Source organism: Clytia hemisphaerica, unplaced genomic scaffold (genome assembly GCF_902728285.1).
Source record: "Clytia hemisphaerica strain Z4C2 unplaced genomic scaffold, Clytia hemisphaerica genome assembly, whole genome shotgun sequence".
Lineage (NCBI taxonomy): Eukaryota > Metazoa > Cnidaria > Hydrozoa > Leptothecata > Clytiidae > Clytia > Clytia hemisphaerica.
This window is the reverse complement of record NW_027104356.1, coordinates 2,106,980-2,129,879: the sequence shown is the minus strand read 5'-3', so window position 1 is coordinate 2,129,879 and position 22,900 is coordinate 2,106,980. Positions and strand designations below refer to the sequence as shown.

General features: G+C 35.4%; 2 protein-coding genes and 1 long non-coding RNA gene across 4 annotated transcripts; 2 read left to right on the top strand and 1 right to left on the bottom strand.

Annotated features, from left to right (window-relative positions):
* The first annotated feature begins 75 nt into the window (after positions 1-75).
* Positions 76-6,310, top strand: LOC136818156 (uncharacterized). Its single transcript, XM_067074516.1, has 4 exons — positions 76-139; positions 2,705-2,949; positions 3,813-5,612; positions 6,256-6,310. Exons 2-3 carry the CDS (start codon positions 2,709-2,711, stop codon positions 5,585-5,587), a joined length of 2,016 nt encoding a protein of 671 aa, XP_066930617.1. The 5' UTR covers positions 76-139; positions 2,705-2,708; the 3' UTR covers positions 5,588-5,612; positions 6,256-6,310.
* A 1,950-nt stretch (positions 6,311-8,260) lies between these two features.
* Positions 8,261-14,982, bottom strand: LOC136818278 (uncharacterized). 2 transcript variants are annotated; one of them, XM_067074661.1, is made up of 11 exons: positions 14,791-14,939; positions 14,379-14,440; positions 13,670-13,953; positions 11,899-11,922; positions 11,723-11,767; positions 11,259-11,386; positions 10,680-10,797; positions 10,310-10,480; positions 9,653-9,769; positions 9,393-9,444; positions 8,261-9,036 (listed from the first exon to the last, which is right to left on the bottom strand). In XM_067074661.1, the coding sequence occupies exons 3-11, from the start codon at positions 13,949-13,951 to the stop codon at positions 8,597-8,599; spliced, it is 1,377 nt and encodes a 458-aa protein (XP_066930762.1). In that variant the 5' UTR covers positions 13,952-13,953; positions 14,379-14,440; positions 14,791-14,939; the 3' UTR covers positions 8,261-8,596. The 2 variants fall into 2 exon arrangements, with proteins under 2 accessions (XP_066930762.1, XP_066930763.1); XM_067074662.1 differs by lacking the exon at positions 14,379-14,440 and having other exon boundaries at positions 14,791-14,982.
* Positions 14,983-15,114: 132 nt separating this feature from the next.
* LOC136818279 (uncharacterized) lies at positions 15,115-19,940 on the top strand. Its single transcript, XR_010848226.1, has 4 exons — positions 15,115-15,179; positions 15,273-15,421; positions 18,291-18,323; positions 19,815-19,940. It is a non-coding gene; the product is annotated as an uncharacterized lncRNA (long non-coding RNA).
* The last annotated feature ends 2,960 nt before the right edge of the window (positions 19,941-22,900 follow it).

Genomic DNA, 22,900 nt, shown 5'->3' with positions numbered 1-22,900 from the left:
GTAAAATAACCTCTTTAATTTATTCCATTAATTTGTTCATGACTGCCTTGGCTTCGTGCAGATTTGAGTTCAAACCCAATAGATAGTGAAAAATTTTATCAACATACGCAGCACACCCAGGGCTAGAGGCCAAGCCAAGGTAAGGTTTTTCTGTTTTCTTAACGATTTTTATCTATTTTGGTCACCTTTTACTACAAACATAGTTACTAATCTTTGAAATGTAAGAGCTGTAACCTTTACTTTTACTCCATTTTTTATTATTACCTGATTTTATCAACCTTTAAAATCTTTGTCTTTTGGAAGTCACTCCTTGCTCTCCCAGGGTTCATGGGCAATTCGTAGAAATACTGGTCAAAATCGAAAGTGTACTTCCTTCCCAAGTCTCTGAAGGCATACTCCAGCTGGAAATGGCGATATCTATCCTTAGCACAAAAAAGACAAAAAGTTAGCTCCATGGTTAGCTGGATAAGGTTTAATGTTACTGAAAATGTAGTCGAAACTGTTTGTTTCTGTTCATTATCTCAAAATTTGGTGGTCTCAGAATTTCGATAATTTTAATATTCAGATATAAATGTTTTTTTCTTTTATAAGCATAACATTTATAAGCATATACAGGCTCAGTTTTTGATACCAAAACAAAGGCTCTATTTAACTGTTGTTAAAAGTTTTGATGTTTTTTAAAGATCAGTAAATTTCGCAACGCTCGCAACGGATTTTTCCACTTGAGTAGTGCTCCGTTCGATCGCAACGTTCGCAACGCACTTTTCTCCATGAAATATTTCAAAACCTTTAAATCCTTCAAATACAGCCCAATTAGGATACGTTTTGCGAATCTTGGTCAAAAATATGAGAGAATTTAGCCCTGTGAATTGCCAATTATGCCGTGATTATGCCCCAGTAAGGCTCAATACTTTTACAAAGAATGGTTTTCTCCCGGGGGGGGGGTACTTAGGCAAAAATGGGTGCTGGGTATGTGCGTGCCTTAAGGGTAGGGTTTTTCACCCTCCCAAAGTCTCTCTAAGGGTTACCAAAACAACAAAAGTCAAAATCAGTCTCTCTAAGGGTCGGTTTTTTCACAAACTCGGGTCAAAGAAAAGTGAAAAGTCAAAAAAGTGAGAACATTTTTAAAAAAAGTGAGAAAATTTTTCAAAAATTAGAGAAATTTTTCGAAAATTGGAGAAATTCTTTTAAAAATCGAATTTCTTTGGTCCATTATAGAAATTTTTTGTGAAAAAGTCTCTCTAAGGGTTGGGTTTTTCTACACTGAGTCTCTCTAAGGGTCACCTTTTCACCAAAATTCAGTCTCTCTAAGGGTAAGGGTCCAGAGGTCTGGCACGCACATACCCGACACCCATCAATCCTAGTACCCCCCCCCGGGGGTTTTCTCAAAAGTGTTTAAATTTCTTCCAGCTGGTAAATATTTGCAAATTTTTGGATCGTGGGTAATGTACTTCACCAACACGGATCTCTCCCATGTTTTTCATAGCAAGTTTGGACAGCAAAAGAGTACCATTTTCTTTCTTTTCGTCTCAAGACCTCTCCTATAGATGAAAATTGAATTTTAGATTCGTTAAGAATACGGAATCTTTTTTGTACGACGAAAACTGGTCAAATTTGACAAAAAGAATTAAAGAAAAAATGTCCTTGTCTCGGTCCTTTTCTCAGTCCTGTATATTTTTAATTTTTTTGATAATTTTTGAAAAAATCGACTGAAGATTTTGCAATTGTGCACCATTACGAATTGGCATCTTTTCCCAAAATGAAGGGTCTCTGTTGAATTATTTTTTTCACTTTCAATTTTTTAACTGGATTATCCACTGGGGTGGATTACAGTAGCGGCCTGGCTTAATTTTCTTGGTGGTGCAAACTATGAAATTGGCGCCCCTGGTATTTTTGTCCTTATTTGCGCCCTCCATCATTAAGTGAAAATACTAAACTGTAACAGCAGTGACTGGTTGAAAGTAACGCCCCTATTCTTTTAAATATAAATTTTATACCTGGTAAGTCGATTTGGTCTATATTTTTGCTTTCTAAAACTCTTATCAAAAAAAATTACCGGATAATCTTTAAACTTTTGCGTCGCTGGTCTTACTTTACTGTCTATTAAAGATCAATGGCTGAAAGAGGCAAAAAATTCACAAGTTGGGAGGAAGGGTTCCTTGTAATTTTGCGCCGCAGGCAAAAAAATTTGGTGTAAGAAAGGTCAAACAGCTTAAAAGATCTTCTAAAACGGAGAAAGTTAGTCAGTATAAGACCACAAAAGCCACAGCGAGAATCAACAAGTTTTGATCATTTTGGCAATCTCTCATTTTGGAGGTGAGCATTCACTTTAACCCCTGGTGGATACACAACACTTCTCTTACTTCTGATTCAATTATATTGATAGAAGTTTTGAAAAAATTCTCCAAAAATTCAAGAGAAATGATGTAAGAAGGTAAAGTAAAGCGCCGCAGGCGAAAAAAATTAACATTGTACTCATAGAAGGCGCTATAAACATGCCGAAGGGCGCCAAATTGCCCAATTAAACATCAAAAAAATTTTGGCGCCCCCTTAAAAAGCTCTTTTGGCGCCCCTCTCAGATCTTTCTGGGTGGTGCACTGCACACCCTGCACCCCCTGCCAGGCCGCCACTGGTGGATTATCGATATAGGGGTGTAAACAACGCACGATAAACAATTCTAAATCCCTTTATTTTGACCTGACAGCGAAATGGATGCTTCTGTTGTGACTCCAATGATCACAGAAACATCAACGAATGACGAGGTTTATAATTTCATACAATTACAACACACTTCAAATGAAGCTTCACAACCATCAGAAATGGAATCAACAGTTCAAACAGAAACTATGGAACACGATTCTCAAGTGATCGAACCTCGGAAAGAAATAGGAACTACTGCTGTAGACCAAACGAATCAATTCGATCAAAACATCACACATATGACACAAAGTAAGTTCTATTTTAAAATAGTATCCTGTCATTTGGCTGAATTCAAAAGTACCTTTTGCTTTTAAATTGAACTGTGATACATGGAGTGTATATGATACATACCTATGACTTTATCCTGCAAAATCTTACTTTAACACACCCCTTCTCACAGACCCGGTAGGATTGGGATTTATATTCCCATGTTTTTTTTATGGCTGGAAATTTAAATTCCATTGCTTTCGAGTCAGAAAATTCAGTGGGCATAGCGTCAGCCCCCCCCCCTTAGTTTTAAGCCCCCCCCCCCCCCCAAGGCTTTCGACCCTCGACCATTTGTTCCACAAAAAAAAGGGTTATTCAATGTAAATTGTGTTGCAGTTCGAAGGTTAAGATAAAACATTTTGTTAACTAAATAAAAACATTGCGTCGCAGAGGAAAAATTTTCAGCTTCATGAGCTTTAAATTTGAGTAATTGAATCCAACCATTTTAAAGATGAAGTTTTCAGCCCCCACGTTAAATGATGAGATTTCAGCTCCCCCAAGTACATAGGACCCCTCGAATATTTGAAACATCTTCAGCCACCCTTTTTTGGCTTTTTGGAGGGTGTGACCTCCCCCCCCAGCTAGCATGGGGGCTGACGCTATGGTGGGGATGGAAAAATAGCAATATTTGGTAGTGAAGATTTGGTTATTTGATTACTTTCAACAGGGGCAAAAATTGTAGCATGATTTTCCAGTAGGGACAATATTTTGTCCATTTTTTCCAGTCGAAGGGGTTTCCCCCGTGTCTGTGGAGAAGAAATAAAACAATTTTCTAATGGGTAGGAAGTCCTACCGATTATGTGACAAAAAGCTTTATAACTAAGTCTCTGTCTTTAATCTTTTAGCTTTTGAACCTGTGAATTTGTACGTGTGTGACAAATGCAATCGAACATTCAAACAAAAATCACGATACGAGCGTCATATACAGAACCATCCTAGTGAGAAACATTATCTTTGTGAAACGTGTCACAAGACCTTCACAAGAGTGTCACACTTAGAGAAACACATTAAAACGCACACTGAAGAGAGAAGTCATTTATGCGAGGTGTGTGGCGCCGCTTTCATTCTACCACACCACTTGGTAAGACATATGCTCGTTCACTCAGGTGAGAGACCTTATCAATGTGAAGTATGTAATAAAACGTTCACACGGAAAGCTGGACTCACGCAACATCAACATGTTCATACCGGTCTACGTCCTTACGGTTGTGAGCATGAGAACTGTGGTCGATATTTTACTGATAAGACTACTTTACGTCGACACATGATGACGCACTCTAGTGAAAAACCATTCGTTTGCAAAGAATGTGATAAAACTTTTCGGACAAAATCTGCATGTCGGAAGCATTATTTGCGACATTTTAAAGATGGTGCATCATATAAATGCGGTGTTTGCGAAGAAATGTTTAAGGATGAAAGAGAGTATAAAATGCATTTAGAAACACACGACGAGAAGCAACGTACCGGTGCTCACCGATGTGGTTTCTGTTTGCGTGTTTTCAAAAGTCAAGAAGATCTGAATGCTCATGTACCGTTACACGAATCGGGTCTTCAATACACATGCGAGCGATGCTCTGCCAGGTTTTTCACACAAGTTGACTTCTTGAAACACACAGCTAAACATTTTGAAGAATCTACTTTAGCTGTTGAGCAAAATATACAGGAACAACACCACGTATCTACCGCAACCAATGCTCAACCAAAGGAGAACGAAGTACCACAACAAAAAGACGCATTACCGAATCCACAGAATACTCTCCAAGAGGGTAACGAAAATGTAAACAAACTACTGGTCGTCTTACAGCTTCCACAGTCTGCATCCAACCTCAGAAACGAACAAGGTGCGCTACAAGTGGACAGCATTCAACAACTTCTCGGTACCGTAAGAATTGACAAGTTAGTTGTCACCACTGATCCCATTTCTAATTCATCACAAGCAGTGGCTTTACAATTATCACAATCTCAACAACAAAGTATTCAGCAAATTCTACAAACAACCCATATCAGACGACAAAATCCACCTATTTCAACTCTGGAAAGTCTCAACAAAGCCCCACTAAATGCTCTTGAGACACTTACATCCACCTTGAACGAGGCTGCAACGTTTCCTGATTTGACATCACACGATACGATGGACGCTCCCGATCTTTCACAGCACGTTCAGTCATCCTTTGTCCTCAAGTCACTCTCACATCAACCGCCCCCACCGCCGGAAAGCAAATCAGTCTCTCAATATCTCATTGTACCACCAACAGGCCCTGGGTTTACACCAATTGTTAATTCGAAGATCAAAATTATCCACAAACCGCCAGAACCGATCGGAAATAACTCTGTTTTCACTAGACCACCTCCGAATCTTCTGCAAAACAATGAACTGGTCCCAACCCATCCTTTAGAACTGATCGTAAATGATGAAGATGTTCCAGAAACAGGTGTCAAACAAGGGGATTCTTTTGAACCAAATACGACTTCCTTAACCATGGGTTCTCTTCATCAGACTCCTGAAAATTCAAATACAGAAGAGAAAGTCAGGAATTCATCCTCGTCCAATTATTTTCAGCATTCTTCAGAATACGAAAACCCTTTAGAAAATGATATTTTACAAGAGGTTCCTATGTGATATAGTTATCCCTATTATGTACCGGGTGACCCACGAAAAAGTTCGGACCTTTCTCGGCGTCTTGAGGCCGAACAAATGTCCCAAAGTGCTCGGAGTTTTGGTATTTAAAAAGTAGATATCCTAACTTAAAATTTGAGCTATCACTTTTTAAATTTGACCAACTAGTTCTCTACTTATGACCTTTTAAACTCAAAATTCACTTTTCGGAAAGTGTAAAAAACACGTAAAAAAGAGGTATTAAATTAATGCAATCAATTAGAAAATCTCTTATAAATTGACTTATTTAACGAGTTTTATGACATTAATAATTACTAAAAAAACTAGAAAGTAGTTTTTGTTTAAAACAGCACTAGTTTTTATCAAAATTGGCACTTTCAAGGAATTTTCTCAAAAACTGTATATCAAAAACGTCTAAAAATACGGGAAAAATACCTAATTTGATCCCCCTTTTTTACCTGTTTTTTACACTTTCCGAAAAGTGAATTTTGAGTTTAAAAGCTCATAACTAGGGAACTTGTGCGTCAAATTTAAAAAGTAATGGCTCGGATTTTAAGTTAGGATATCTACTTTCTAAATAATAAAACACCATGCACTTTGGGACATTTGTTCGGCCTCAAGACGCCGAGAAACGTTCGAACTTTTTCGTGGGTCACCCGGTACTTTATAAGTTCTTGTGTTAGTATTTTACAAAAAAACATGAAAAGAATTTCTCCTTTTGTTCTACATTGCAAGTGTACATTTTGTATCCAACATTTATAATTCCATAGTGTTACTTCCATCAAATGTTTTAAGCCGATATTACCTTACAAAACACTGTATATATTTTGCAGACTTTATATTTGTTCTTGAAGACACTTTCGGTGAATAGCGATGGTCCGTTTCTCCAAATCTTTTAAAACGTTCAAATTTTTCGCCAGAATTTTTGGATCATATTCATCTACCATTATGAATTCTTTTGGCACATGTCGAACTTTTAAACCCCCAACGGCGGAGTGTTTTTTGGAAGCGCACTCATCAAAATCACCCTCCAACGTTTGGATGCCAACATTTTGATTGATTCGTATAAAGTCCTCTTCAAGTCTAAAACGATGTTTGATTAAATTATGAAAACGCTGTCCTTCATCGGTCAAACCCATCTGTCGTAATACAGTTTCGACTTTATTGGTGTCTAAAAACTTGCTGACATTGTTAGAAATGTGATCCTGTTTCAAACTCTTTTTCGCCATTTGTCGTAACCTGTTGCCGTTTTCACTGCTCTTGGTTTGTTGAGTAAACTCTTTTTTGTCATAGCTCGTTTCCCTTTGACGCAAGTCTTGTTCACTAGTCTCTATTTCTCCTTCAATTCCATTCTTTGGAGGACTTGGTAAATTTCGCATTGCTGCGTCTGGTTTTAGAGCTAATATTTTACTGTTGGACTCTCTCGGTTTGCTCTTGGAAAATTTCCCCGTTGTTTCCTCCTTTTGACTTTTCACAGGAACGTGAAGTCGACTGTAAACACTCTCTTCATTGCTACTCATTTTCTGAGCTTTTCCCCTGGTTGGCTTCCTTGGTTTTCTGGCCTCCTTTTTGTTTTGTTTTCTTTCTTCACTGGAAATAGTCTGGTGTTTAGGTTGTTGAAGTCTGTCATAAGTTAGCGAAGGCATGATGGTAGATTGACCAAAAAAAGTTAGAAAACTTGATAGGATTCACTGAATACTCTTCATCTATATCCTGTTTTTGATTCAAAGTTAGATATATTTCCTTATGTAGCTGTTTCTCAGTGAAAATCATAGCAAGCATTAAGTGTAAATAAAACTTTGATTTGTATTCAAGTATTCAGGATGATTCAATAACATACCTACATGAAAACATTTATAATTTATGAGCAAATCAATGCCTATCATCTTCAGAATCAAGATATGGTATATTCTCCTACATGTTTTTTTTTTTATAAGCATAACGCTTATAAGCATATGAAGGCTCAGATTTGTAGAATTCCTAAGCATAACATAAGCATATGTGTCAGCCTGAAAAAATTTTCAAGTTGTCATTTTTTATCAGTTTAAAATGGTTCGGTTGAGGTCAAGTAAAAAAAGACATTCCATGGCTACCACTGCTCCCAAATCTGAACAAATTTTCACAAAATTTCTAAAACTTCACTAAAACTTAGCTCGGGGTGAATTATAAGCATGATTCATAAGCATATAATAAGCATAATCTATGCCTGGATGCTTCGATAACTTAAGCATACACGAGCCTGACCAAGGGGCATACACTTGCTTATATAAAAAAAAACATGTATTTTCTGGGTCAATATCTTTGTACAAATAAAAATTATGATATTCATTATTACTGCAGGTTATTTCCAGATACATATGGTTTTACCAGTGCATTTATAAGATATGGAATGAATACTTTAATACGACAATAAATTCCATGAATATCACAACCTTTTAATACCCAGGGAACAGAGGTTTCCTACTTATTCGTATCTGGTACCGAATTTAAATCAATTTCTTATGGAGGGATAAGCAGAGAGTGACTACTCCGGAAGCCCAGGGTTGTAAGGTTTCGAGGTATGTCCTTGCCGAAAATTGACTCTTACGAAGTGAGAGAACACTTCAACGGATCTGGAAAAGACACAGATAAATTGTTAGGCTCATTAGGGAAAAATAATGAAAACATAACAATAAGTGCAATTATTATGATATATTTGTTTGATAGAAATAACGCCTGGAAAATTAGACTGCGAATGAATAATTAGAAATTATAAGAATTAAAACATCGACAAATTGATAACAAAATATTTTCTAATACTTTACAGTTATTTACAAGATAGATTAAAAGTTATTTTCTAAATTAAATTTAAGGTTTAGAAGAATCCCATAATATTCTAGTAATAGAAATACTACCATTGTCAGCGTCTTCTATATCAAGATATCAAGATATTTATCACATAAAATTCCAAGACAAGAAAAATCATAAATCTCTCTAAATGACCCGATAAAAAGTTCTCCCACTGTAATTCTTTCAACCAAGTGAAGCATTCAAGAAATTCCCATCACTTTCGTCTTCATCCAGGAAAATACTTGGACTCGTTGCTCTATAAGAGTCGGCAAAATTGTTCTGATGACGGACTTCGCCGTCTTCTAAGTCCATTAGGCGAGGACTTAATCCACCTGATGCGTTAGTGGAGCCACCTGGCGAACCGACTGGATTATGAAGTTCTCTAGGTGACTGTATGGGCGATATAGAATCGGTTAATAATTGCCGATCGCAATTCATCCTGTGTTCTCTTAACTGTCTACGTTGTACTAATCGTTGTCGGTGGTTATCAATCATCCGACTGGTTCGATTACATCGATTTAAACACCATTCGTAAAACATGAATAACACACGTAATATGTAATGTCCAACCAATTTGATAAAGTTACTCAGGAAAACACACAGTCCTCCAATATAGGCGAAAACTTAAACGAAAAATTGTACAAATGTCATCACATAGTTTGCCTTAATCAAAGAAATAAGGCTTAAATAAGCCTCAAAGTTTTGATCAATCTTAAATATAATGTTTCTTTTATTTCGGTTTCCATTCTCTTTGCCTTATAATAAGTTTGAAGATCAAGTTTGTCAATTCGTTACCATTATTTTATTCGTTACCATACATCAACTTGATAAATGCAACTCTCGACATGGCTGATGATAGAACAGCCTAGCGTACAATCATCTGAGGATTATCTCCAACTCCAGCTGCTAGGAATAATGGACGTTAAATCGTGCACTAATTAAGTATTGCGAGCGAAAAAAAATATAAGAATGTACTTACTTGTTAAGAATTCCACTGTACTCATGTTATAATTGAAGATGCAAAATGCTCCCTGCAAAATGAAATGCAACGCAAAGTCAACATTTTGAAAAGATTTTACATAGACTTAATGATGCAAATGATCCCAAAATTGAAAATTTAGGGTTGTTTTTTACGCCGTGGTATCATTTTACGAGAGGTAAGTCGATCCTTGGTATAATTGATTGTTTAGCGGTTGTTCACCTATACAGTGACATATTAGAATAGTTGATTCTTTTTACCTTTTTAGCTTCTTTTGGATATTTTGTATTGCACGAGAAGAGCGTTTCGTCAATTTCTCGTTTGTAACATTTATTGATTCCTTCTTCTGTGCATGTTTGACACGGATAGCATTGTACCTGAACGTTGGAAAGAAAAAAACCTATATCGGTGCAACTTCAGAGACGCAGACCAAGTATAAGGAGTTCTTAAAATGGATCAACACACCCCTTTCTCATAAACTTGGTAGTATTTTGTCAGTCAGCCGGAATAAAAATGACTGATAAATTGATATTCCCATGCTTTTTTATAGCTGGGGATTTTAAAATCCATTGTTTTCGCGTCAGAAATTGGGATGGAAAAAATAGCACACTATTTTGCAGTGAGGATTTAATTATTTGATTATTGTCATAGGTCAATTTTCCCAGTGGGAAGGGGTCCCACCAGGTCTGTGAGAGGGGTGTATCAACCAGGTGTCTCGGTTACTGTGGAACACTTAGGAAAAATGAACAATTACATTAAATTCGTTGCCAGTGAGAAAAATACTCAGAAGTTAAGCCCCTATCTAGATTACAGAAGTGACTTAAATCATTTCTTACTCAGTAAGGCGAGGTGTTTGCAGGAACCATTTCATGACAAATAGGTTTGTACAAATATAAAGTTGTACAACTTTAACTAACCTGATTCGTCACTTGACAAAGTCCAAGTAACTCATTCTGATCTTTGAAACACGCCCATGAAATATACATTTTAGTGAACCACATCAACATGGACGTGAACATGATAAGGAAGATTGCACAAAAGTTGAAGGAGAGATGTAAAAAGCCAAGACGTTCGATTGGAAGGCTTGACTGAAATAACAGAGAGTTCATTTTTGCATCAAAGCTTAAAACAAAATGTTTAAATTTGAAAAGTAATTCAAAATTGAAAGTTATTTCAGGGATAGATCTATACAAAGCATCTTCTTTTGTGAAGCTTTTAGGGTTTTTTCACTGTGAATAAATCAAAATAAGTTCCCATATGTAAGTCCCAAAGCATTTATTAACTAACCTTAAACTTGAAAGGAAGACGTCTTCGTTTATAAAACATAACCATTAATATGTTAGTGCAACTCAACGCTAATGCAGAAACCTGCAGCTCCAACCCTGACATCCGTGATGAGTAATATCTAGATAAATAAAATAAGACGTTTCTTGGCAAAGAATAAAACATTTTACTTAGTTTTCTGATTATTTCAGTTGAATTCCAACTAATTCTAACAGACTGCATTAATCCAGTAGAATAATTATCGTTTAACATTGGAAATTCCCAACAAGCTGAAATTTGCTAGCCTTTACAACCCTAAAAAAGCATCCTTTTCAATTTTCGGTCGGAAAATGGTTTCCTAATGCCCTATGGACGGGGCTTTTTTTCTGGTAGTTAGTCATCCTATTAGAGACAGCTGTGCCAAATTTCAGCTTTTTGGGACTTTTCTCAAGGTTTCAGTGAAATTATAACCAACTCTACCGGACTTTATTTCAATACTTTGAGGTCAACAATAATCTGATAAATTTCATCAATCAAAATGCATATTCCAAAGGCTGAACGGAAAATGTACCAAAAAACAAAAAAAATCATATATAAAGATACCTCCAATCGAAGGCCCCTTGGGCCCAAAAGTTAACGACCCAGAAGAAAATAAAAGCAATGGTTATAGAGAAAGTTAGTAACCAAGCCAGCCCTTGATATTTGAGCCATGTTGCGACGCCAGCATACGCCTATGAACAAAATACAAAGAATAACAACAGCGCAGTCATTTTGTGGTTAATTACTTAATTTTCATTTCCTTTTATTGCAAACGCGCATTATATACAAGGATGTACAATCATAATCAAATTTAAATAGCTGGGGTACTATGCAAGTTTATACGAATAAATTAAAATATAAAAAAGTCCTAGAGATACATTGTATGGATTTTTCAGCGCTGCTGAGTTAGAAAAATTGCTCATGAAAAAAATGTTCAAGCACAATGATTAAAACACTTTTCATATGTCATCGCTAAATTACGAAATCATATCATAGATTGAATTTGATAAAATCCGATGGAAACTTACAAGCAACATGAGAAGGATTGGAAGATCCATCAATCTCAAATTTCCCTAAAAACCAGACATAATGCTCTTTAAAAAATTACATAATAAAAAGAAGGTCAAAGTAAAGAAGGAACAACTATAAAGTTACCTTTCAAATTTTTATAGAAGTTCTATATCGTAATTTTAATTTTACTTACTGCTTGTCTTTGCCTTGGGTCATTCTAAAGATAAAGCAAAATAAAAAGATACAGTACCAATTTATTTACATCAAAATGATTTCATAATAAAAATATAACAAGCAACATGCTGAATGGACCTACCTGATGATGAAATTTAGATAGCAATGCGAAAAGAAAAATGAAAAAAATCAGTCAGAAAATATAGCGTTTAGCGAAAATACACAACGCAATAAATTCATCATTGATTGTTGATGGGGGGAGAGGGGAGGGTTGTAGGGAAATGATAAATAGGAAGTTGTGGTTGCAAAAATCTGTTTTATTGACAATTGAATCATGCTTGATGGTGAGCATTGTTATCAATAATGTTTTTGTGTGAAAAACATAGAAATATAAGGAAAAAATCCGATGAAAATCTGCAAAAACGGCGATTTCCGGCATTTTCAACCGGAAAAAATTTTTTCTCAAAAATCGAACTCGGCCATGTTTTGAGCATTGCGAATACGCATCTTTCTGCAAAAAATCTGAAAAAACTTATGATAAAATCTCGAGAAAATGTCAAAAAAACGGTTTTTCCGGCATATTTCCGGCATTTTCGGATGGAAAAAAATGTATTTCGAAAATCGGGCTCCGTCACATTTTAGGTATTGTCATATTGCATCAGTGTGCAAAATTTCATAAAAAAATATAAAGTACAGCTCGAGAAATTCAAGAAATACTGTCTTTCCGACGAAAATAGGTTGTTCAGGCGACTTTTGAAATAGTTCCGGCTTCAAAAATCAATTTTATTGAAAATTGAAACATGCTTGATGGTGGGCATTGCTATTAATAATGTTTTTGAATGAAAAATCAACCAATTGTAAAGAAAAAGTCCAATGAAAATCTAGAAAAACGGCGATTTCCGGCATATTTCAGGCATTTTCCGCCGACAAAAATTTTTTCTCAAAAATCTGACTCAGCCATGTTTGGGCATTGTTAATACGCATCTTTGAGCAAAAAATCAGAAAAAACTAATGATAAAATCTCGAGAAAATGCCAAAAAAACAGTTTTTCCGGCATATTTCCGGCATTTTCGGCCGGAATTGAATTTTTCTCGAAAATCGGGCTCCGTCATAATTTAGGTATTGACATTTTGCATCAGTGTGCAAAATTTCATGAAAAAATATAAAGTACAGCTCAAGAAATTCAAGAAATACCGTTTTTCCGGCGAAAATCGCTGTGTCCTGTGTTCCGCGATTTTTAGAAAGTTCCGGCTTCAAAATCAATTTTATTGAAAATTGAAACATGCTTGATGGTGGGCATTGCTATTAATAATGTTTTTGAATGAAAAATCAACCAATTATATGGAAAAAGTCCAATGAAAATCCAGAAAAACGGCGATTTCCGGCATATTTCAGGCATTTTCCGCCGACAAAAATTTTTTCTCAAAAATCTGACTCAGCCATGTTTTGGGCATTGTTAATACGCATCTTTGAGAAAAAAATCAGAAAAAACTAATGATGAAATCTCGAGAAAATGCCGAAAAACCAGTTTTTCCGGCATATTTCCGCCATTTTCGGCCGGAAAATTTTTTTTTTCGAAAATCGGGCTCCGTCACATTTTGGGCATTGCCATTTTGCATCATTGTGCAAAATTTTAGAAAAAACTAATGAGCCGATCCCGAGAAAAGCTGGCAACAGACGAACGAACGAACGAACGGACGAACGAACGGACAAGGGTTAATTTAAAGGACTACCTTAGGTAGGTCCAAAAATTAACTTATTTCATATATAATTTGAAAATGATTTCTTACCGCAAATATTCCCTCTGGTAGTTTATTCATATTTGTGAGAGCATCACCATATGCATCAAAAAATGGTGGATTATTAATGAACTCAACCAATCCTGCCCACAAGTAAAACATGACAACGCCAAAATGAAGAAATTGTAAAACTTTAAAGAAATAGTATTTGGTTTTGACTGTTTGAGTTTGACGTAATGGTGATGTGTCATTCTCGGTATTGGAGTTAAGATCAAGATTTGTTATTGAGCCTGATGAAGACATTCTTCTTAACTGATGAGACAGTGTTGACATTCCTTTAAATAAAAAAAAGTATGAAGAAATAACCGTTTCAGTTTTTATCATCCAAAAACATTTTACCCCTCTCTGTCACATCATCAGAGTGAGGTTATAGAAATTGAGAGACAGCCAAATATAATTCTTTCCTTTCTATCGAGATCACCAGGTTGTACAATAAAGAATGTAAGCACCCTAGAAAGTCATTTTTTAACTGATTTCTAAAAATGGGTGCTGCCATACAGAAAACTCAGAAAAAAATTCTCTGACCCCATAGCAAATATTGATTTTTTCGAATTTTGTAGCTGTGGTACCACAGGATACGTTTGCAACACAGCAATAATAAAAGTTACTTGTTGAATAAAAAAGTTGCATTGCTAACAAAATGAATGGTTTTTAATCAGTTAGATTATTGTCTTTTCTTTAAAAAAGATGCTTTATTTACAATTTTCTCTTGACATCTTTACTTGATGCCTTCAACTGATGAATATTCTCATCTTTATTTGTCTGGCAAAATAAAAATGAAAGAAAGTTTTCATTGCCTCCCTTCTCCTCACCACCAACACTCCATCAGCATCCCAGCCGGCCGCCAGCCAGCCGCCAGCCAGCCAAGAGATTGGTTTAAAAAATCTCAAATGAGAAAAGACAATGACAACAAACCCTCCACAGCAATCGATTTTGAAATCAGCCATAGATACTGGGTCTGTGTACAGACAACTAATTGAACTAAAGGTTGATGGGTGTATAGGGTTCAGTTCACAAGTAAAAGTAAATACTTCTCTCGCTCACATGCACGACGACACCATATTTTTCTGTTTTTAGCAGTTTTAAGTTTTACGCATATTGTCATTTCTTACCTTTGGTAGTGGTCTATGAATTTATACTGTCTGTAAGTTACATGTCTCTGTTCTTTCAAGGTACTTAATTCACCGAGGAAGAGTCACAAAACAGAGGGTATGGTGTCGTCTGGTGGAAGTCTAGCTGACACACAAGCAAGTTGAAAATGAACCTCCACCTTCGCTTTCTGCGATCTTTGTTTTGATGTTTCCAGTGATGGCTTTTAGAAAAAGAATCATCTTGTCTCGATCACTAGTTGCGCGGCAAAATTCTTTTTGTCTCTTTTACCTGGGTAGGCGAGTCGAAGTGATCTTCCACGTCTCTCCGATTCTGTTTCATTCATCGAGCAATTTTGGTTGATACAGCATCAGTACGATTTCCTGATCTCCCTTGGAACCTACTAAGACAGGTGAACATTTTTGATCCTTTAATACATCTGTATATATATATATATAAGTCCTCAGGTTATAAGGTAGTCACTTTAATTTTTTCTGTTTTGTAGGGTCCTGCTGCAAAATGATTACCGACCATCAAGTTGCTGTTTTCGCAAATGTCATGGGGGCTTTCCTCTTCTTACTGGTTGTCTTCTACCATTACGTCGCAGTAAATGATCCAAAAAGAAAGAAGGAGGAATAGGTCTACATTAAATAGGTAATTGTTTTCCTGCCTTAACTTCCTCTTACCTTTTACTGTACCTTGATTTAACACACTTCCTTTGCTTTATCCACATAACCGTACCGTGAGATTGGGTAACTTGCATCACTGGAGGCTAACATGCATAGCCCTCAAATGAATGACCTGTCTGGTCATTAAAATACAACTACGCAGCTCTGCTCACAGCTCTACTCTACCACTTTTGTTTTGATTTAACTTTGTATTTTAATGACCAGCCAGGTCTTTCATTTGAGGGCTATGCATGTTAGCCTCCACTGATGCAAGTTACCCTATCTCACGGGCGGTAGTTTGGCTAACCTCGACAAGCGTCTTGTTATCTCAACATAACCGTACGCTGGTCTTTAAAACAAAAAATCAAACATAAACAAATACATACCAAAGTTACCAATCAATAGACCTTTTCGCCTTTGCGTCCGCCATATTGAATTGTATGCAAAAATTATGGTTGCCGAATTGCCGTGGTGAAATTCCCTTAGAAAGTATGCAAAACATATGCAAAAAGAAAGTATTAAATAAAAACTTACATGCATAATTGGCATTATATTAAAGTGTAATCTTGTAGAAGAAAGATTAAATTTGCTTCTCTTGAAAACTAAAAACAATTATATTCACTCATCTCTTAGAACAAGCACTTCAAAAGACCATAACATTAGACAGAATCTCAAACTGAAAAATCACCCGCGAAGGTAAAAAACAATCCTTATTCGGCTGACGGCAAATTATTCTCCTGGGAATAGAGCCGCCAAATGATCAAATCAAAACATTGATAAAGTGTGACGTCATAATTACTGCTTTCAGTTTGCGTGTTTTGAAAGTTGATGTGTGTACTCCGTCTTCGTGGAATTTCTTAATGGCATGAAAAAAAAATATGCAATGTCTTTAAGAACAAATTCCTAAAAGGCTTTTGTTGTTCTGTAAATATTTCCTTTTGGATTAAGAAATTCCATCTTTTATTGTTCTAATGATTATAATATTTATTTATAAGATGCTTTGTTGTCTTTTTAATCTTTGTGTAAACTTGCATATGTTTTGCATACATTCCAACTAAATCCAACCACGGCAATTCGGCAACCATAATTTTTGCATACAATTCAATATGGCGGACGCAAAGGCGAAAAGGTCTATCAGTAAATTGTACTCTCCTATCACGTCACAGATTGTTTATATATATGAGAAATATGTGAAGTGTTATGTTTGAAAAGATAACTTTAACGATGTCAGTCAGGGATATCCCTCAATTGGGGTATACTGCTATTGCGGTATAAACGTCACTTTTACATCTTTCATATACTGCAATTGCGGATTATTCAAAAAACAGAATTCAAGATTCAAGGAGAAAACAGGCAATTGTTTTACATAATACACCGTTTAGGAGTCTCGCTATCTCCACCGTGTTCCACTGTAAAAACGGTAGGTAAAAATGCGCACTTTAGTACTGTGGAAGGTTAGAGCAATGTAAACATTGTCAATTTTCTTCTTTCCTTTAAAGAGAATGATTAGATATTTGAACATGATATTACTGATAATTTTATGGATCTCTCCTGAAGATTTCATAAAAATTCATCAAGAGGAAAAGAAGTTATGATTAAAAGGAGTTCTTTACCTACCATTTCTCTGCTAGGTTTCCTTACAAGAACCGGAATTTTACCTACCGTTTTTTTACGGGAAAGAGCGGTCACTAAAATCAAAACAATGGAAAATTGTTTGGACGGGTGCGCAGTCGACACTACTGAAAGGTGTATTGACCATATCTTTTTTAAACGCACAGGCGAAATATTTTTTCTGTAGATCAGATTCCTTTAATAAAGACAAACTCTCTTCTCCTATGATTTTTTACAGTCAATGTTTGTTTATCTTTGTTGACCAGCACTATATGTACCCGTTTTAGGCCTTTGTAGGCTAACCACAAATGAAAACTACGGCAATTGAGGGATATCCCTGACTGGATGTAGTCATCACTAAAGACTAATTAGCATGCTTTCAACAAAGATATCCAAATCAAGGAATTTTTTAGTAGACCTTTTTACCGTGAACCGAAAATAATAAAAAGAACCTGGTTTCCTTTTGAATTTAACTTGACCGCCATATTGCCAACAAACTTGGCCCTGCCATCATGACAATTGAAATGAAAAATAGGGAGTTGTTTGTGCTGTCAGCCTCTTTGCATCTAGAGCGTGTGTTTATGGTAAATAAGGAATGGGAAACCAGGCCAACTAAGTGCGCTAATTATTGGACCTACCTCCGGGTCCCCCGGTGGAGGTTCTATAAATTAACCCATGTCCGTTTGTCTGTCCGTCTGTCTGTTACCAGCTTTTCTCAGGATTGGCTTATTAGTTTTTTCTGATTTTTTGCACAATGATGCAAAATGGCAATGCCCAGAACGTGACGGAGCCAGATTTTTAAGGAAAATCTTTTTGGGCAAATTTGGGCCAAAAACAGCTTAAAAGGTTTTTTGCGCTTGAATAGTTTAAGTTATTTTCGTATTTGGGGAAATTCCTTTTTACCATTTTACACACACAAGCTTTATTTTTCCATTCTGAATTTTTGTACAATTATTGTCACTTTTTTCTTATTTTCATCTGATGTTAATCATTAGGTAGGTCCATTCAGCATGTTGCTTGTTTTTATCATGTGACTTGAAGCGTAATGAAATTGTAAAATTTTAATGATGAACAAAAGAACATTTGCATGCATTTCACGTGTTGTCTAAAAATGCTTCTCTCATTTGGTTGCATTTTTAATTGAAAGAATTGCAATCTTAACTGAACTTCTCTTGATAGATGAACTTGTTCGATGAGAATAATACCAAGAATTTTATTAAAGGTTTATTTTACCTATTTTGCAGATCCGGTGTCGAGATAACAAGACGCATGTCGAGGTTAGACGGTATAAAACAATCTGTTGGGAAATCCTCTTGATTGCTAAAGGCCGTATGCGTGCAATTGCACTGTTAAAATTTACCCTCAGATGCAATTGCACACTTACAAATCCTGCTCAAGTTGAGATTGCTTGAGCAGATAAAAGAGTTCATATTTTTCAAAATCAGGCAGGCAAATACATGCTCAAACAGGCAAAAGTTTTTAATACCATCCTACCGTGAAGTTGGGTAACTTGCATCAGTGGAGGGAAACTTGCATAGCCCCTAAATGAATGACCATTTGAGGGCTATGCAAGTTTCCCTCCACTGATGCAAGTTACCTGACTTCACGGTAAAAAAAATTTTGAGTAAGATAGACCAAGGCTTTCAAAATTCAATGAGGCAATTAGAAGTAAATAAAGTTTTTTTAAAAGACAGACTTATCCATTAAGCATGCATAAGCTTACTGCTCATTCAAATTGCGAAAAATTAAAAAAATTTACAATTTCTACAGCCACGTAGATCTCAGAATATAAATTCTGCTGAATGTAAATGAATACAGAGAACTTCAAAAAAATGTGTCCCTACTCTAAGTAAGGAAATATGTAACAGAACACTCTCGATAAGAAGGCATGAAACATGAAATTCTGACTAAAATTTCCAGGCCCGCAACCAGTTCACAATAGCATGCACTCTAGTTTTTATGTTTCTTACTATTTAATTACAAAGAAATGTCTCAATGCTGGTTCGCTCATACAATGGTATATCTTGATAAACTTCCATCAAATCATTTTTCTCTGGAATCTGCAAGTCTTAAATATTTTTCACACACACTCGCCAAAAGGGGTTCTGGAAACTCTATATTAAGTCCTTGATCTAGCCAATTGAAAATTCTCAAATATATAAAAAACCTGGAATGGCTAAATTTAAGCAACTAAAAATTTCTCAAATTTCAAATTTGCCCAATAGACAGACCTCATGGTTTTATGAGCCCCCCCCCCAGCGGTAACTCTGATCACGATATCACGCAATTTTTTGTCTTCAATTTACAATCCTTTTATGGTTTTATATGATTGTCATTTAAAAATCTTACAGTTTTTCTGTTACTATTACTGACCTTTATACACCATGGATCAAGTCTCTCATCCCTGGCCAAGCAATCAGAGTTTTTTTGAAAAGTGGTACCCTAATGGCAGCACTACTAAATAGCAGTGTAAATGCATCGAGAGCTTTAGGTCTACTTTCCCTCAAATATTTTAGATGATGTGAAAAATTAGTCGTCGGTCAAAAATAGTTATCGGCGAAAATATCGCGACATATATAATATATAAAAATTCGGTAATAAAAATTTCGTTACCAAGCGATTTTTTTGTCACTATTGCCGACGAATTCTCCACCGATAAGGTATTGTTTTCGTAAAAAAAGGTGTATTGCGAATGGGCTTGAGTAATTGTATGTTTTTGATATCAAAATTACATTTTTGTTTTGATATCTTTTTCTTGATTTTTTCAGGTTGGCAGCAGAAATGTCACGCAAAAAAATGGGTTGAACTCGATGATTATTATACATGCTTTTTTCTTACATTTTTGTAAATATTAAAATTTCTTAATAAATTGAATGCGGGAAATATTTGATAAACATGTTTCTCTATTTTATTTACAACAAGTGCTAAAGTAACTCGCTTTAATTCTGAAATACTATACTAGTACCTTTTAGGTGGATTAATTTTAGCGGGATAATTTGGACGAAAATCGCCAAATTGGTCATTCACCAAATTTGGTGAATTTAAATTGAATTCCTGTCAAATTTCACAAATTTTTTCGAGGCCTTTGGGTCATCCTTAACCCTTTAGATGCCAATGTCGTGTATATCAGACCAATGTCGTGTATATCAGACATGGGCAATATAGGAGGGTGAAGCCCTCCTGTAAATGCCAAATGGAGAAATCGTTTTTTTTTTGGTTTAACTCGTAGGAATTAGATTGGGCTTAATGGTCAAGCAAAAAAAATCATATATGAGTCTTTCCAGCAAAATTTTAAGCCAAGAAATGCAAAAATTTGACAACAATTCTTTTTTGAGATTTTGACCATTTTTGGTCAGCGAGTGATCCAAGAACCTCCAAATTTGGCCCTGCTTTACTTAATTCTGTTCCCTGTTGAATTAATTTGAAGATTTCTCACTGGGCACCTTTCCGTCATTCAGGCAGTTAAAACTATTTTTGAAGACAATTTAGGAGAGATAAGGAGTGAAAATTGTTCAATGTTCGGGGGATGCTTTCGTAGATCCCTTTCTCATAAAATGCCAAGACATTCTTATTCCAACCAAGCCCTTCCTTCTTTAAGCGATCAAAGTTCTTCCGTCTCCGATGGATTTCCGTGTCACAGAAATTTTTGTCAAAGTTTTCCGTCTCAGTTAGAAATGGTTATTTAGCAAGAAATATTGATTTTATCCTCTAGAATAATTCTATCAGAAAGATATCTCGTGTTAAAACTGTGTTTACGGCTGATTTTACATATTGGTTAGGTCTATGTTTATTTTTCAACGTTTTTAGATTCATAGATATTTTCACTGTATGATCGGCATTTAAGAACATTTTGAGTTGTTTTAATTAACAAAGTTTAGGGGGTAAAAAATCTGAAAATTTTCTGGCCCTCGGCCCTAACCATGATGGGCCCTGCGGCGGGTGTCACTGTGTACCAGAATATCTCTATTAAAAAGTTTTTCCGTCTCACAGAAAAAAACTGCTTTGACCACTGTTCTTAAAATCCGCCAAATTTAATTTTTCAGTCTTCCGCCAAATTTAAATTACTATATTTGTTTCCCCAAATGTATGCTACTTCAGGTTTTAAAACAGGTTTTCCTTGTTGAACGGTGTTTTTTGGACAAAAATGTTCTTTATCGTCGTCAAATTTAATTTTTCATGTCATCCGCCAAATTAAAGTCTATTCACGATAAGTGTGCACTCTTTTTTCATTTACCTATAACTTCCTCAAATTCCTCAATCTTTATAAATTTGGTATCGTTGGAAAGATATTAGTGAGTGGAACAATTTGGAATAAAAAATTCTAAAAATGAAGATGAAAATGAAGAAGAAAAAAATGAAGATCTTGTAGAGAAGTGCTATAACTTTCATTTTCACTGAATATTAACTATACCATAACATTACCATAACTAATAATTTTGTAATTACTGTTATTCATTTGGGAATCGTGTAGAAGAATTCTTTCGAAAGAAATTCGAAAGTCGAAGTTTACACGAAGTTTCTGAGGAATTCGTCAATTGTAAACATGTCTGCTAGATATTGATGGGATGGGCTGGAGTTTTTACAAGAGACTTCACTAATTGGTTATTTGAAGTAATAGAGATGACGCGTTCTTTAGAAAAAGTAACAGAATTGTTTTATTACAGGTTAACGACCAACCAAATCAAACGAGAGCTTGTAAAAACTCCAGCTTGTCCCATATTGATATGGTAATATTTGCTCTTCGTACCTTTCATTTTTTCTACAGTGATTAGATTGACATGTGCGATAAAATTTCTATGCTTGGTCGTCAGAGGTTGATATATTCTTTGAAAACTCATCATGACCTTTAGTGACGTGGTGGTATTACAAAAAATGCCTTAACCTTAAAGCATTTTAGTACCATGTTTACTAAAATCCCAAATGAGGTAGGGTCTTCAAGAAATTTAAGAAAATTTTTAGTATACTAAATACTAAACTAGTACTAAAAATCACCAAATTTTAGGAAATTTAACTATTTACCGAGCATTTTAGGTAAAATGAACAAAATAAAAACTTTCTATATAAGATTTTTGGATTTAAACACCCCTGTGTCACAAATGAAGCAAAAATTTTGTCCCAGTAGTAAAATACCCTTGAATTTCAGCTCCACTGAGAAATTGACTTTGATTTCATCCCCACTCGAAATTCCATGTTTAAAAATTGCACTCCAAAGCCATCCCACTGGGTTTTTTAACCTTGGAACAATAGAACTTCTATCCCCATTAGCACTTCAATAGGAATTTTTATCCCCACTGAGGAAAAAGGTTCCACCAGGGCTGTGAAACAGGGGTGTATTTAATATTCTCCTTTTATATACTATGGAATAAAAAAATAAATTAGAGGTGAAAAATAACCAATCAATCTTTGTAATAACTAAAGTAGAGCAGAGAAAAGTGTCTTGACTGTTTCTGAGTCTTTATCTGGAATAGAGAGAGATAGATCAGGTTCATTGACAGCTTAAATAACCAGAGTTGGCATTTTGTTGAAAGTCCAAAGACCCATTCTCCGAACCAAATTCCGAAATAAACCTAATTTAGGTGGTCACTATGCTAAAATGTCAATGTCTGGTTGACTCTTTTAAAGTAGTAAAAAACGACAAAAAACAGCCTTTTGTCGATCAACCAGCAATAAACTTTGTTTGATATCTTTTGATTGAATGAATATTTTTGAAAAACATTTTCACAGTGATGATGATCTAAGATTGAAGAGTCACTCCTGTGAAAATGGTAATTATACCACATTTCTACGCAAGAAGGTGATTTTTTTCTTCTTCATTTTTCATTTTCATTTTCCTTTTTTTTCTCTCAAATTTTTT